At 29.5% G+C, this 18,388-nt stretch overlaps 1 protein-coding gene and 1 pseudogene across 1 annotated transcript; one reads left to right on the top strand and one right to left on the bottom strand.

The window, feature by feature from the left end:
- Window positions 1-4,799: 4,799 nt before the first annotated feature.
- LOC132267270 (stress enhanced protein 2, chloroplastic) lies at window positions 4,800-7,146 on the bottom strand. Its single transcript, XM_059768388.1, has 2 exons — window positions 6,704-7,146; window positions 4,800-5,326 (listed from the first exon to the last, which is right to left on the bottom strand). The coding sequence occupies exons 1-2, from the start codon at window positions 7,034-7,036 to the stop codon at window positions 5,054-5,056; spliced, it is 606 nt and encodes a 201-aa protein (XP_059624371.1). The 5' UTR covers window positions 7,037-7,146; the 3' UTR covers window positions 4,800-5,053.
- A 1,489-nt stretch (window positions 7,147-8,635) lies between these two features.
- On the top strand, window positions 8,636-8,775 carry LOC132267710 (U2 spliceosomal RNA; annotated as a pseudogene).
- Window positions 8,776-18,388: the final 9,613 nt, after the last annotated feature.

Raw genomic sequence — 18,388 nt, 5'->3', positions numbered from 1 at the left:
TAATTAAAATCCCTAGATTTTCAAACTTAACCAAATGCTCTCAATTTAACATATCTTAGAGAACATGCCAAGGATTAATAAAATATCACATTACAAGTTTATTTCATTCAATTTACGACCATGTGAATTAAACTTTCACTAAAGTTAAATATAAAATAAAAGTTGCAATTCTCATGCAATTAATCCTAATTTAATATACGTGAATAACCATACCAAAGCCTAATTTTCTAGCATGCCACAAATCAATTCCAAATTGTATATCACCATGAGGATTAAATCTTAAACAAGGAAATTAATTAAATGAAAGGTTTCAAAACCTCACCGAATATTCTAAATCAAATATATGTGAAGCTATATGGCATGTAGATCAAGAATATCAAGTCGGAATTCACATGGAGTGAATAGTGCACTCGGGGCAAATTAATTAATCAAGTTAATTACTAATTTTTCAAAACAATTCTGATTTCTCTCAATTTAATCTATGTTGAAGAGCATGCTATGGCCTAATATAATATGCTAACACATATTGATTTCAAGCTAGTTAAGGCCATGTGAATTAATCTTTCACCTAAGATAAATATTAAATAAAAGTTTTAGTACTTATTTAAATGCTCTAATTTTAATACACAACAATGAGCATATCATGGGTCAATATAATATCATGCTACATGTTTAAACCAAATCACGAGCAACCGGGAAAATTAGATCCCGTACAAGAAAAATAATAATAAAATCTCTAGATTTTATATTTAATCATGCAAACAAGTAATATAAGTATCACAAGCATGTTATATAACAAGAATTTAAACCTAGAACATCCCCTACCTCAATTTGAGATGAAAATCTCAAATCCCCACTGAAACGAAAGTGCTCCGAATCCGACGATACCGAGAGGTTTTGTCGAGTACAACACTGTGAACAAGAATCCGCAAGAAACCCCATGAAAATCCCAACTTGACTCCAAACCTGAACTCGAAAAATCATCAAAAATGGATTCTAATAAGGACATAAGATGCGCGGCGTCAAGACAAGCATTAAACGTTAAGGCCGAAAACTTTTCATCAAAGAAAAGTGAATCAAAAGAGGAGAGAGAAGATGGTAGCCATGGAAGGCTGTGGGATCTGGTCCAAAACGTGTGGGGAAGAAAAGGAAAATTATGTTTTAATTTTTCAAACCCCTATTTATAGAAAATCACAAAAAGTGCCCCGAAAGGGCCCCACCGAGTCTGGAAAAGTGGATTTTGAGCAGACGCGTTCAAACGGCAAAACTCCATGAATGAAAAAGATTCAAAATGAGAAAATATGAATAACGGAAGAAACGGCGTCAAAAATTGAGTCCCGAACAGAAATTTATGCCCTGAACAAGTTCGGTGGCAACTGGGGCCAAAAATCCCTAAAACTGGGGAAAACGACTAGAAGGAAATTCTAAGAGTCAATGACTCTACAAAATGTAAAAATGATCCCGTACGAGGATCCAGGCTCCAGACGAGACATTTTGCGATAACTTTTGTTAATTGCACAATGACCCCTACAAAAAGGATTAACTGCGAAACTGCCCCATAATGAAAATATCTTTCAAAAGATATTTTCTTAGATACCCCTGAAATAAAATATCTTCAAAAGATATTTATGAAAAATACCCCAAGAAATGAAAAAGATTCTAAAGAGTTGTGCATCCATGCCCCTATGGGCATCGGGAACAACTAGAGTACTTTCTTGCAAAAGTAAAAATACGTATTTCAAGAAAACTACTCAAGATGAAGGCACGTGAAGTCAAAAACCAACTCCGAACATGAGAAGTGAGGTTGTGCCAAAAACTGACAAACAGAGATAAGACAGAATAGGGAAAAGGACGAAATAGCGCATAGTGTCGAAAAACGAAAAATGTGAAAATAACTCGGTCCTCAAAGGAAGTTGTTAATCCACGGAAAAGAGTCTCAGGAACCAATTCCGAGTACTCGAGATGACACTAAGTGACACGAAACAGAGCTCAGAAAAGAAAATTAAACGAAAAAAATTCATTCGTAAAATTTCAAGAAAAAGGAAAGGAAGGCAAATGAGCGGATCGTTACACTAAGTCAGTGTATTGGTGTGCTTGGAGTACACTAAACTAGATCACCATAAGATCACACCATACAAATTACTGTCATTATTTTGGTATGCTTCTTATCTACTAGATACATTAAGCTCTAAATCCTGAGAGGTTTAGTGGACTCAAGTTTTAGTATTGTCACTTTGACTTACCAATATATGAGATCTTTTAAGGTCAATACAATGGTATCTTGGGTGGCTAATGCGGGAGCTGTGGGAATACAAATGCTCAACATGGAATCCACACTCTTTATAAGAGTTAGAATATCCCTTTGATACAATTTAATAAGTTTAATCACTGGAACCTGGCCAGGGCTTTTTTAGTAAAATGTTTACTAAATTAATTTTCTATTATTTATTTAGAAAAATATTTATTTTGTAAAATTCTTTTATAAAAGAAATTAATTCAGTGATCATAAAGATTAAATTGGTTGCTTAAGGAATATAAGATATAAGTAAGCCTTAGGTGGGACGGTATGTATTTTCCTGTGGCTACTTATGGATATTCAGTAATAGAGGGGCTTATATGTAACTATTTAGTAGGATAGGGCTTATTGTAATTTTTGAATCATAGAGTGCAATTACAATACTATTGTGATGCTTATTATAATTAATTTGATATGATAGATTTATGAGGTAACTTTATCTCTATCAAATTGAAGTTAGGATAAGAATCCCTTTTTGATCCTCATCTCTACCCCCATCTTTATACGGTATTATATCTCTCGGGTTGTATATTTTGTGTATGACGTACAAAACTATAATATACAGAATAACGAGAGTGAGAGGTAGAGGGTTTCCACAAACCTGTATTCTGGGGTCATAAAGGTGAAGTTTCACTGCTATTCAAGGCCAAAGAAGAAGGTCTTTATTGAAGTTCATAGCCAAAGAAGGGTGTACGATTATTCAATCGTCTAAAAGTATGAGATCCCTTTTAGTACTTCTTGATTTGATGGAATATCATGTGGTTACAATCTAGAAAATTTTATATTTGCTTATGTTTTGCATTCACCCTCCTCTTATTAATAGACAAGAGAGTGATCCTCCTTATTCAATGTTTCGCTTCCATATGATCGTCACAAGTGCCGAAGACAAACAACACAAGAGTAATGATAAAAAATCTAGATCAAGAATTTTATCAAACAGACTATGGCTCTGATAGCAATGGTTGGGAAATGAAACAATTACCCCCGCAACAAATACATCAGTCATTCACAGAATCAAAACGAGAAGAAAACACACCGTGGATTTACGTGATTCACCCAAAATTAGGACTACGTCCACAGAAAACAAGACTTCCACTAAATTGTAAAACCATACAAAATAATAGACGATTACATAACGATATCACTCACTACCCTCTAACACTTTTGTACCCCAATCACTTACAACGAAAATCTAATCTCTCAGTCTCAAAGTGCTCCACACAATGTGTCCTTTTAAATACACTAAAAGTAGTCATTTCAAACCAGAGTTATAACTCTTTCAAATTATAATGAAAGTTATCCTTGTCGTCGTGGTTAACATTATCAGATTAATTTTTTTTTTTTATCAAGGCAATGTTAGGAGTTAGAGGAGAGTTAGAGGGATGGATAGCTCAAACACATACACTCACCCCCACCTTGAGGAGGCGCGCCCACCACCTGGGCTACATGGCACATCCATTATCAGATTATTCTACCGCCTTGGATTACCTTAGTTATAATGTGGGTGGACCCCAACGTATGTTCCATGGTATTGTACAGTACTCTTTTCTATTTTTTACTGGGAAAGTAAAAATCCAACATTAGGTACTATACTTTGAAAAATAAATGATCGTTGAATTAGCGACAAGGACATTTGAGGACAAGGTTTTGAGGCCCTCAACTCGAGGGAGTTGGATTAGATAAAGTAGACGCCAATGACTGAATAAGTTTTATAGGGTCACAAAATGTTGTTCATTTATCTCCATCACTATTTCATAGTTTTACATAGAAATCTACTGTTGAATTCACCCGATCAGATAGAATCCAATTTAGTAACACCCAGTAACAATGACAGAATAATTGTAGTGTAGAGAACTATTCTTGAATTCACTCGATCAAATAGTACTCATTTTAGTAAGGTTGAAAGCCAAATTTATTGAATGATTGTGCAAATTAGATAGTACCTATTTTAAGAACCTCCATAGCCAAAGTTATTAAACAAGGCTATGCTTGTTTCAACGTAAACATTTTTCTTTTTTAAGTAAAATATTCTTTTATTTTTACCTCATCGGTGTTTGATAAAAGTTTACGTCTTGATCGAGTCCATCGGACGGGGCATGTAAAATAACTTGCCAAAAATTTATAAATAAATTATTTTTGTAAAATTTTTTTTTTTTTTTCTTCATAAATATTTTACGACAATCAAACAACAGAAAGTAAAAAAATATTTTCTGAAAAATATTTTACGTCCAAACAAACAGTGCCTAAATGTTTCGGGCATTCGAAACTGTAGTTGGAGTATAATGTGACAGGGTTAAAGGGTATAGATATTGAATTTTTTGTCAAATGGTCTGTTTATTTGTGTTGGATATGAACATAAAAAATTCTGAGAGATTTTATAGTGCTACTTCTTGTAGAATACTAATTGCCTCAGTACAAATGCAATATCAAAACAATACTATCACACTGATATAACAAATTATCTACAAGTGCATTGCCCAATAAACAATAGGAAACCAACTAATTTGAGCATAATATCACTTGATTATAGCTTGTATGAAAATATTCAAATAAGTACTAACAGCGATTACATTCTCATAAACTTTATTGATCCCTCCTGTATAGATTCTTACAGCTAACCACATATTCTAATTCTAATTTCATTTCTGGATATCTATATATATATATATATATATTACAGTGTACAAAATAAGAGTACCTGCTACTACCTGGACACCCTGCTCTCTTGTTATATTTGAATGTGATTTTGCTTATCTTTCATGGTTCATCAGACCAGTCACTGAGCTGATCGCCATCATAAAACAAGCCATCGACAATTTGGTCCACCAGCGAATCGATCAATGTGTTACATTTGAAGGTGAAGATGCGGCCTACTCTAGTCCGAGCACTGGAGAACCAAGCGAAGATCGCAGCACAAGTTACCGCTCCCAGGCACACCCCTGCTGCTTCAGCTATCCGCGGTAAATCCATCTTTTTGAACAAAGAATTTCCGGTCACCACTTCCATTGTCACAGTTGCTGCAAACACAACCTGAAGAGTACAATGGTGTTAATTGTCAATCACTTATGAAATTACCTTTAAATTGTGATAATGTGTTGTGTGCATTTCCAGGTATGAAAAGTTTGGGCCAGAGCACAACATGCAATGCCTTGTGCTTCTAAGATTATAAAAAGGAATGAGACAATGTGCTTGTATCTATATCCCCACAAGAATTTGTAAATGAAGAGGATAATATACACCAAAACTAATGCACAGAAGCCCCAAAATTTGGTACTAAACTATTTACTCAGTTGACACTTTCTTTCCTTTCAGGGTAAATAAGAGCCACCCACTACCATGAGGTTGGCTCTAATAGCTTAGGGAGAGGGGTACTCGAACACGGGCGTATCTGATAGGAAATTGACTTAGCTGAACGCTCTACTAACTAGGTTATTGAATAATGACCATAGTATCTATAGATACTTATTGGTGATTAAAATCCCTTTATCTAACAAAAAATTTGAAAAATTCTTATTACAATTTTTTAATATTTGTAAAAATGTTTATCATTAATTTGTTCCAGATTGATTTTTTTTTTTTTCTTAAAAGACTATGTATAAAGGATACTTTGAACTCGTCCAACTCCGATACAGGGAGGGCTTATAGGATTTGAAATTTTATTTTTATTCGTGTGACCACTTGCAAGTGAATCTGTTAACAAATCAGATTGGACTAAATCAGGCTTGATCCAATTCAAACTCAATAATGCTATATTTGGTATTTGTATTTTGGATTTGATATTGAAAAAAATGTAATACAAATTTTGAACTAAATTTCCTTCAATTTCAAATTTAAAAATTCCGTGCTCCCAATAGTAACATAAGGTAATGTTGCAATACCTCTTTTTCTTGTTTTTTTCATAGGCAACAAACTCATACACGAACTTACCCACCCAATTTGCTCATTTGTAGATTTGAATCCTCACCATCCATTTTAAAAGGCCAAAAAGATCGATCCTTGGTGCAATCTTATTTATGAAATAATAAAATTTGATTTGTTCTTAATTAGATTTATCACAAAATAACCTGTAATTTCTTATTAAAAAAATAGAAAATAAAATATAAAAAAGCCGAAAAAAAAAATGAAAAGAAAAAATTAAGTGCTTGACTTTTTGTTAGAGAAAAAATAATAATAATAATAATAAAGAATAAAAAGAGGGAAGGAGAAGAAACGATGGTGTTAAAAATATTTTGATGCTGAGTTAATAATAGAGTATATTATAGAATTATCAGATACAAATCAACTTAACAAATTTAATATTCAATCCATGTCACCGATTTATTGGATTAGAAAATTTATTAGTCAAAATCCAAATATTGACAGGTCTGTCCGAAAAAAAAAAAAAAAAGCAATTAATGAAGAACATACCATGGCAAGACGACCGGATATGATCTCAAAGTCCTGACTCTTCTTGGAGCTCTCTATGTACTCCGACAGAGTCGCGAAGAACGGCGACGACGACACCCCATCACCGCCCTCATCGTCACCACCGTGCCTCCGCGGCTTCATCATCACCCCCACCTGATCAGAACCGTACGATCTGAGCGTGCATAGACGAGGCTGTAGCACGATCTTCACCTTATCCGTCCCGGTCGACGCCGCCGGTGACACATCGGAGGCCCTCACCCTCTGAACCGGAACAGGAACCGCCGGTTTTTGAGACGCGAGCTCGCAGAAAACCGGTCGAGCCACCTTAGCCATTGGAGAGAATCTTAGACCAAGAAAATGGGAACCTCAGTGGGCTTTCGAGGAATCCGTATGGAGGGTTGTCTTTGAGATGTGTGTGTTCTCACTTCGAAGTGTGTGGAATGTTCAAAGGCGAGTGATTTGTCCACGTCTGTCGAAAAGCTTGTGAGGTGGTTGATGACGTTACTACGGGGTTGTTGTTGTTATTACGTGGCATAATATTCTTCGATAACATGCTTTTCAGTGGGGATGTAGAAGTGGTTCGGTGCAATTATTTTCTGTTGTTATTATACGTCGACATGGACTTGTACTACAATTGTTTACAATTATTACATGGAAAATTATTTAGTTACCCTATCCCGTTTGAATATGTATATAATTAAGTTTGAAAAAAATTTAAACTTTTAAGGTGATTTTATGGTAACTTGTAAAATATGTTTTTCCAAATTTTTTAAATTAGTAATTATTTTAAGATAATTCAAAAAAAAAGATATATAATTAAATTAAGACTGAGACTCAGAGAGATGAACAATTACTGAACTTTCACGTTTCACGTTTTGCTACCCTAAATTCTCAAGAACAATATTCATTGTGACTAAATGATCCTACAGGTCTAATTATAATACGGATAAGTACAAAATTGAAAAATTAATAAATAAAGTTTTTTTTTTTTCTTTTCTTTTTACTTTCCTAATTTTATAATTACAAATTAGGTGTATTCGTGATTGGACTTCATACTTTAGGGTATGTATTGTCCAATTCTTAATGGGCCTCTAACATACCTCTAATTTCAATTTTACCTCTCAATAAATGAAAAGGAATAAAAAACATTAATTAGTTGTAAAATGAGACAGAATCCTTGATGACAATATATATATATATATATATATAGGGAGGGGTATTTGCACTCTATTTTTGTTACATTTACACTTTACTTGTCTTTTCTTTTTCTTGACTCTATTTGGTTAAATGAAAATAAGCTAAAAAAAAAATAGAAAGTGAAAAAAAAGTGAAATGAATGAAAAGAAAAGAGATTTTCTAACATGTACTTGATTAGTATGAAAATTTATCCAGGAAAATTGTAAAAAAATATTAATTTGTTAGTTTGGATAATATGAAAGTGAAACGAAAGTGATTATGGATACCAAAACTGCATTAAATAGAATGATGGATTATTAAATTCAAATATATAATTGTTTATATTTATTTTTATTTAGAATAAAGCTTCATAATATTTTCTTTGGTAAAACTAATTATTAGTTTAAGATAAACAAATTTTAAAAATTAAAAAATTAGAGATGAGGAGGCAATACTACTATTTGGGAAAAAAAAATCAAATATTTCACCATATAATATATATATATATATATATATATATATATATATATATATCTATACTATTATTAAATGTGCAAAGTGTTTCAGTATTTCAGTATTATTTATTAATTGATATAAATTCTATAACTCAAAATTACCTAATAAAATTAAAATAAATTCAAATAAACAAAATATAAAAATAGTTTAATTCAAATTATAAAGTCCCACATTGGTTTTAAGTAAAAAGGATTACATGAAAGCCTCTTATAAAACTATAGAGCTAAAGAAATAATAATCACACTTTCTCGGCCTTTTGGCTAAGATCAAGTGTAGTATTAAATTTTTTTGAGTAGGCCTTTTGACTAACATTTCTTAGTCTTTTGACTAAGATCAAGTGTAGTACTACTTCTCGGCCTTTGTGCAAAAGTTTCAGTATTTATTTATTAATGGATATAAATTCTATAAAACTCAAAATTATCTAATAAAATTCAAATTAATTAACATTAACAAAATATAAAAAGAGTTTAATTTACAATAAAGAGCTCTCATTAATTATTATATCCCACGATATAAATTCTATAAAACTCAAAATTACCTAATAAAATAAAATTTCAATCTATAATCAATTGTGCTTGACCAATGGTTCATAAATTAACCTATTTATCTATTTATTATTATGAATTTTTTAATAAAAGAAAATTTAATTAGACAAGAATTATTAATATAAAAATATTTATTAATTGATATATAAAACAAAATAATTTTTCTAAAACTCTACCATAAATTAGTTTTATTATGAGTTTCTTAGTAAAATTAAATCTAATTAGACAGAATATATTTAAAGAAAATAAAATAATTTCTATAAAACTCTATCACAAGTTATCTATTTTATTTTTAATAAAACTATATAACACTAAACAAAAATATATTTAAAGAGTTTCTATAAAACTCTAATACAAATTAACTATTTATCTATTTATTATGAGTTTTTTAATAAAAGGAAATCTAATTAGACAAGTGTTGTTAATATAAAAAATTATTTATTAATTGATATAAAAAGAGGTTTTAAAAGAATTTCTATAAAACTGTAACACAAATTACCTATTTATCTATTTATTATGAGTTTTTTTAATAAAAATAAATCTAATTAGACAAGAATTATTAAAATCAAAAATATTTATTAATTAAAAATTACCTAATAAAATCATGCAAAGTGTTTCAGTATTTCAATATTTATTTATTTATATAAAAAAATATTTATTAATTGATATAAAAATAGTTTTTGTAAAAATATTTTGTATAAAAGTGTAAAAATTACCTAATAAAATCAACCAATGCTATATAAAACTCTAATTTTTAGTTCAATATAAAAAGAATAGTTATTTTTTATGGATAATTATCACAATATAACCAGTCCGGCCCGGTCATGATTATGTAATTATCAAAAAATGAAACATGTCATCATCCTATTAATCCAAGAAGCCAATAAATAGAGGCATGGAGGAATGAGGAAGGTGTACAAAAATTGAAAATTCTAGAAATCCAAATCTCTGCCAAAGAGTTTCAGTATTTCAGTATTTATTTATTTATATATAAAAAAATATTTATTAATTGATATAAAAAGAGTTTTTATCTATACTATTATTAGATGTATAAAGAGTTTCAGTATTTAAGTACAAATTGCCTATTTATCTATTTATTATGAGTTTTTTTAATAAAAGTAATCTAATTAGACAAGAATTATTAAAATCAAAAATATTTATTAATTGAAAATTACCTAATAAAATCATGCCAAGTGTTTCAGTATTTCAGTATTTATTTATATAAAAAATATTTATTAATTGATACAAAAATAGTTTTTGTAAAAATAGTTTCTATAAAATTCTAAAAATTACCTAATAAAATCAATCATATTCTATATAAAACTCTAATTTTTAGTTAAATATAAAAAGAATAGTTATTTTTTATGGATAATTATCACAATATAACCGGCCCCGCCCAGTTATGATTATGTAATTATTATTAATCCAAGAAGCCTATAAATAGAGGCATGGAGGAAGGAGGAAGGGGTACAAAAATTGAGAATTCTAGAAATCTAGAATTTCAGAGTAAAATACAGAAATTCAGCCAAAGAGTTTCAGTATTTAAGTATTTATTTATTTATATATATATAATTTTTATTAATTAATATAAAAAGAGTTTTTATCTATACTATTATTAGATGTGCAAAGAGTTTCAGTATTTATGTATTTATTTATTTATATAAAAAAATATATTTAAAACACTAAAATCTACATGATAAAATTTAAATTAATCTATTTATCTATTTATTATTATGAATTTTTTAATAAAAGAAAATCTAATTAGACAAGAATTACTAATATAAAAAATATGTATTAATTGATATATAAAATAAAATAATTTTTCTAAAACTCAACCACAAATTAGCTTTTTTTTATGAGTTTCTTAATAAAATTAAATCTAATTAGACAAGAATATATTTAAAGAAAATAAAATAATTTCTATAAAACTCTATCACAAATTATCTATTTTATTTTCAATAAAACTCTATCACACTTGACAAAGATATATTTAAAGAGTTTCTATAAAACTCTAACACAAATTACTTATTTATCTATTTATTATGAGTTTTTTAATAAAAGAAACTCTAATTAGACAACCATTATAAATATAAAAAATTATTTATTAATTGGTATAAAAAGAGGTTTTAAAAGAGTTTTTATAAAACTCTTAAGCAAATGACTTATTTATCTATTTATTATGAGTTTTATAATAAAAGTAAATCTAATTAGACAAGAATTATTAAAATAAAAATATTTATTAATTAAAAAATACTTAAGAAAATAATGCAACGTGTTTCAGTATTTATTTATTTATATAAAATAATATTTATTAATTAATATAAAAATAGTTTTTGTAAAAATAGTTTCTATAAAATTTTAAAAATTATCTAATAAAATCAATCACATTTTATATAAAACTTTTATTTTTAGTTCAATATAAAAAGAATAGTTATTTTTTATGAATAATTATCACAATATAATTGACCCGGCCTAGTTATGATTATGTAATTATCAGAAAAGGATACATGTCATCATCCTACTAATCCAAGAAGCCTATAAATAGAGGCAAGGAGGAAGAAGGAAGGGGTATAGAAATTGAAAATTCTAGAAATCCAGAATTTTATAGTAAAATATAGGATCTCTCCCAAACAATTGCAGTATTTATTTATTTATAAAAAAAATATTTATTAATTGATATAAAAAGAGTTTTTATCTATACTATTATTAGATGTGCAAAGAATTTCAGTATTCAAGTATTTATTTATTTATATAAAAAAAATATTTAAAAAACTAAAATTTAAATAATAAAATTTAAATTAACCTATTTATCTATTTATTATTATGAATTTTTTAATAAAAGAAAATCTAATTAGACAATATTTATTAATATAAAAAATATTTATTAATTGATATATAAAACAAAATAATTTTTCTAAAACTATACCACAAATTAGTTTTTATTATGAGTTTTTTAATAAAATTAACTCTAATTAGACAATGATATATTTAAAGAAAATAAAATAATTTCTATAAAACTCTATTACAAATTATCTATTTTATTTTCAATAAAACTCTATCACACTAGACAAAGATATATTTAAAGAGTTTCTATAAAACTCTAACACAAATTAACTATTAATCTATTTATTATGAGTTTTTTTAATAAAAGGAAATCTAATTAGACAAGTATTATTAATATTAAAAATTATTTATTAATTGATATAAAAAGATATTTTAAAAGAGTTTCTATAAAACTCTAACACAAATTACCTATTTATCTATTTATTATGAGTTTTTTTAATAAAAATAAATCTAATTAGACAAAAGTTATTAAAATAAAAAATATTTATTAATTGAAAAATTACCTAGTAATATCAATCACATTCTATATAAAACTCTTATTTTTAGTTCAATATAAAAAGAATAGTTAATTTTTATGGATAATTATCACAATATAACCGGCCCGCCCAGTTATGATTATGTCATTATCAAAAAAGAATACATATCATAATCTTATTAATTCAAGAAACCTATAAATAGAGGCATGGAGGAAGATGTACATAAATTGAGAATTTTAGAAATCTAGAATTACAGAGTAAAATACAGAAGCTCTGCCAAAGAGTTTCAGTATTTATTAAAAAGAGTTTTTATCTATACTATTATTAGATGTGCAAAGAGTTTCAGTATTTATTTATTTATATAAAAATATATATATAAACACTAAAATCTACATAATAAAGAGTTTATATAAAACTCTAACACAAATTACCTATTTATCTATTTATTGTGAGTTTTTTTTAATAAAAGGAAATCTAATTAGACAAGTATTACTAATATAAAAAATTATTTATTAATTGGTATAAAAAGAGCTTCAAAAGAGTTTCTATAAAAAGCTCTAAAACAAATTACCAATTTATCTACTTATTATAAATTTTTTTTAATAAAAGTAAATCTAACTCGACAAGAGTTATTAAAATAAAAATATTTATTAATTGATATAAAAAGAATTTTTAAAAGAGTTTATATTAAACTTTAACACAAATTACCTATTTATTTATTTATTATAAGTTTTTTAATAAAAGAAATTCTAATTAGACAAGAATTATTAATATAAAAAATATTTTTTAATTGATATAAAAAATAAAATAATTTTTCTAAAACTCTATCACAAACTACCTTTTATTATGAGTTTTTTTTAATAAATAAAAGCTAATCTAATTTCACAAGAATTATTAAAATTTTAAAATATTTATTAATTGATATAAAAGGAGTTTTTAAAAGAGTTTCTGTTAAATTCTAACACAAATTACCTATTTATTTATTTATTTATTATAAGTTTTTTAATAAAAGAAAATCTAATTAGACTAGAAAAACTCTACCACAAATTACTTATTTTATTTTCAAAAAAATTATAATACATTAGACAAAGATATATTTTAAGATTTTCTATAAAAACTCTAATACAAATTACCTATTTATCTATTTATTTTGAGTTTTTTAATAAAAGTAAATCTAATTAGGCAAGTATTGTTAATATAAAAAATTATTTATTAATTGATGTAAAAAGAGGTTTTAAAAGAGTTTCTATAAAATTCTAACACAAATTACCTATTTATTTATTTATTAAAATCTAATTAGACAAGAATTATTAATATAAAAAAATATTTATTATTTGATATAAAAAGAATTTTTAAAAGAGTTTCTATAAAATTCTAACACATATTACATATTTATCTATTTTTATGAGTTTTTTTAATAAAAGAAAATATAATTAGACTATAATATATTTAAAAAAAAATAAAATAATTTTTATAAAATCTACCACAAATTGACTGTTTTATGTTCTATAAAACTCTATCATATTATCTACAAAACATTCAACACGGGCATCGCACGTGCTTTTTCCTAATATATATATATATATCCAAACGGGATTATGAGTAGTTAGAATTTTACCATAGAACAGACTATTAAAAAAAAAAATTCTATTTAGAAGCATAATCTATTTTGAACAATTTTACCTAAATTACCATTGATATTCTATATATATAATTGTATAATTTGTCTTACAAACTTACCTTAGAATAGAAGTTGTTTTGGAGACAACATTCCAGGATTAAGTTATTGGGTAAAATAGGAAATTCAAATAAATAAACGCTTCTTTCACCTGAATATAAAATTTTCGCATGTGTTTTGTAGAAAAATTTTTGAGGAAAAATACTCAATTCGGGAAACTAAATTTTTCATTAGATTTCTCTTTTTATCTATCCAAACTTTAAAAAAAATTAAAAATTTTCTCTTTCCTTTCTTTTCTAGCTGTTTCCATCTAACCAAACAAAGCCTTATGTTGCGTTTGGTATGTAGAAGTGAAATGGAATGGAATGCCCATTCTAACCATTCATTTGTTTTGTATACAATTTAAAGTGAGAATGGTCATTCCATTAGAATGAAAATCTATTTCACAACTAAACCTATGGAATAACTATTCCATTCCCAAGTAATTTTTTTAAAAAAATCAACTTCCCAAAAAACCCTCATGTTCCAAGTCCAAAAACCATCACTACCATCTACCACAACCACCTCCACCTTTCACCATCACCACCACTAACTTTCACCACCACCACTGCCTTCTTCCACCACCACCATTGTCATCAAATTTAACCACTGCCCACCGCTTTCCACTATCGCCACCGCCACCGCCTTTCATCATCGACGCCGCCTTTCTTTGCCGCAACCACTGCCACCGCCTTTCGCCACCGCCACCACCTTCCACCTTCTACCTTCCACCATTACCACCGCCTTTCACCACAGCCACCACCTTCCACCACCTCTGCCGCCATCGCCTTTCACTACCATTACCTTCCACCACTGCCACGACCGCCACCTTTCTCTAGCCCCACTATCTTATACCACCTCAGCAGCCTTTCACTGCCTTCCACCATCGTCGCCGCCTTTCACCACCACCTTCTTCCACCACTACTACCACAGTCATTGCCTTTCATCACCATCACCGCCGCTGCCACCACCTTCCACCACCGCCGCTACCGCCTTCCACCACCACCACCATCACCGTCTTTCACTGCCACCACCTTTCACCACCACCACCACCGCTGTCGCCACCACCTTCTACCATCATCGTCATTGCCTTTCGCTACCGCCGCCGCCACCGCCTTCCACCACCACCACCGTCACCGCCTTCCACCGTCACCGCCACCACCTTTTAATACCACCACCTACACCACTGCCGCTTTCCACCTCCACCACCATCTTCACCACCATCCACTACCGCTACTGCTTCCATTTATTTTTAAAAAATTTCATTTTATTAATTTAATTTATTTGTTACTAAAAGGGATATTTTGGAGAACTCAATTTGAAATTTATTCCATTCTAAATTTTAAATTACTTTAACCAAACAATAGAATGATTATTATCATTAGAGCTGTAAATGAACCGAGTTGAACAGCTTGGGCTCGGCTCGGGCTCATTTTTTAAGCAAACGAGCCGAGCTCGAGCCCAATTTCTAGGCTCATTTAGTAAACGAGCCAAGCCCAAACAATGTTAGGCTCAGCTCGTATGAGCTCATGAACAAGGCTCGTTTAAGCTCGTGAACAAGGCTTATATAAGGCTCGTTTAAGCTCGTGAACAAGGCTCATATAAGGCTCGTTTATTAGCCATTTATAAGTTCTTGTGTGAGTCCATTACAATTATACATAATAAAGCCCATTTGAAAATGTAATGACCCAGTCATTTGACTCCCTCTCTTTTTTTCTAAAATTTTACGGATAAATTTTTTCCGTTTAATTTTCCTTTCTAAGTTCTTTTTCTCGTCGCTTAGTGTCATCTTAAGTGCTTGGAATTGGTTTCCAAGACTCTTTCGTATGGATTGACAACTTCCTTTGACGACCGAGTCATTTCCACATTTTCACTTTTCGGACACTATTCACTTTTTGTCCTTTTCCCTATTTCATCATTTTCCCTATTATGTATTTTCTCCGCTTGTCAGTTTTTGGCACAACCTCACTTTTCATGCTCGGAGTTGGTTTTTGACTTCACGTGTCTTCATTCTAAGTGGTTTCCATGAAATGCGTATCTTTACTTTTGCAAGAAAGTACTCTGGTTACTCCCAATGTCCATAGGGGCATGGATGCACAGTTCTTCAAAATCTCTTTCATTTCTTGGGGTGTTTTTCGTAAATATATTTTGAAGATATTTTATTTCAAGGGTTTTTAAGAAAATATTTTTGGAAGATATTTTGATTCTGGGCCATTAGTGCAGTTTTCACTTTTTGGAGGGACCATTGTACAATTAATGAAAGTTGTTGCAAAAATACCTCATTTTAAGCCTGGATTCTCGTACGGGATTCATTTTCACATTTCGTTGAGTCGTGTACTCTTAGAATTTTCTTCTGGTCGTTTTTCTCCAGTTTCAGAGTTTCTAGCCCTAATTGCCGCCGAACTTGTTCGGGGCATATCTCTCTGTTCAAGACTCAGTTTTTTACGCCGTTTCTTCTGTTGTTTATATTTTCTCATTTTGAATCTTTTTTGTTCATGGAGTTTTGCCGTTTGAGCGCGTTTGCTCAAATTTCACTTTTCCGGACCAGGCGGGGCCTGTTCGGGGCACTTTTAGGGTTTTCCTATAAAAGGGGGGTGAGACATTTCATTTTTCACTTTCTCCTCCCTTCATGCACGACCTAAATCTACCATGGCAGCCCAAGGGGGGCTGCCACCCTCTCCTCTCATTTAAATCTCATTCCCTTTGTTATAAAGTCATAGTGCATTTGCGTTTTGTGTTTGTCTTGACGACGCGTACCTTTCACCCTTATTAGAACCCATTTTTGGCCAAATTTTGAGTTCGGGTTTGAAGTCAAGTTGTGATTTTCATGAGGCTTCTTGGGGATTCTTGTTCATCGTGTTGTCCCCGACAAAAGCCTTCGGTATCGTCGGATTCAGAGCACTTTTATTTCGGTGGGCCTTTGATTTTCATCTCAAATTGAGGTAGGGGGTGTTATAATTTATTTTCTTGTTATATTGCATACTTGTGATGCTTATACAACTTGTTTACTTGCTTTTATATCAAATCTAGAGATTTTATTTAATTATTTTCTTGTATGAGATTTGATTTTCCCGGTTGCTTATAACTTGGTTTAAATATGTGGCATGATAGAATATTACCCTTTGACATGATCATTGACATATATTAAATTGAGAACTTTTGGACAAGTAATGAAGTTTTTATTTAATATTTATCTTAAGTGAAAGATTAATTCATGTGGCCTTATCTAGCTTGAAATCAATATGTTTTAGCATATTATGTTAGGCTTTAATGCACTCTTCAACATATGTGAAATTGAAAGTAATCGGGGATGTTTTAAAATCTAGTAATAATTAATTAATTTGATTAATTAATTTGCTCCAAGTGAACTATTAATTTCCTTGAAATTTCGACTTGATATCTTTGATGTGCATGCCATGTACTTTCATATATATTAAATCTAGAGTATTTGATTAGGTTTTGAAACCTTTCATTTAATTATTTTCTTATTTAAGATTTAATTCTTATGATGGTAAACACCTTGGAATTAAATTGTGGCATGCTAGTAAATTAGGCCTTGGTATGTTGAGTAACATATATTAAATTGGGAGTATTTGAATAAGAATTGCAAAACTTATTTAATATTTATCTTTTACGAAAGTTTAATTCACATAGTTGAAATAAATATAAAAACAACTTGTAATATGAGATTAAAATAGGCCTTGGCATGTTCTCTAACCTATGTTAAATTGAGAGCATTTGGATAAGTTTAGAAATTTAGAGATTTTGAATTAAATGAATTAACTAAAAATCTAATTAATGGTTCCACTAGTTTGATTGAGTTTTAACTTGATAATAGTAATGACTTGGGCTTGCTTACTTGTATATATCCATTTAGGGCCATTTGTGGTTGTTTTAGAAAATTTAGAGATTTAATTAACATGTTTCAATTAAACTCTATTTTGTTGTGTCAATGATCCAAATTAGTTTTTGAGTTGGTTTGTGTAGTGACCATACCATGTTGTTTAACATATTTGAATTTGGGATCGTTTTGATGAGATTGCATTTTAATATTGAAATGAAATTGTCATAGTGTGTAACGAATCGCACACTGAAGATTCGACATTGTGAATGTCATTGTAGACTTGAACTCTAGGACATGGGTTGTGTGGATTCAATCTTGTATGTGCATGTAAAGTCAACCTAGACATTATTTGAGATATATAAGTTTGATTTAACTTATTGATTTTGTATAAGTTTTGAACTTATTATTTTTGGAGGCTTGTAAGGATCATGTTTATGTGATGGCTAGGGTTTGGCCCTAGTACGGATTCGTGAGTTTCCTAAGTCATATGAAGTGCGCAGTAGGTAGTACCTTGTGGGTCGTAATTACCCGGAATAATTTATACACGTGCGCACTAGGTAGTACCTT

The sequence above is a fragment of the Cornus florida genome, unplaced genomic scaffold, assembly GCF_030987335.1.
Source record: "Cornus florida cultivar Cherokee Brave unplaced genomic scaffold, ASM3098733v1 CherokeeBrave_3.0.0_Hap2_Chr07, whole genome shotgun sequence".
NCBI lineage: Eukaryota > Viridiplantae > Streptophyta > Magnoliopsida > Cornales > Cornaceae > Cornus > Cornus florida.
Note: the sequence above shows the minus strand (reverse complement) of the source record. Positions and strands in the feature narration are given on the sequence as shown.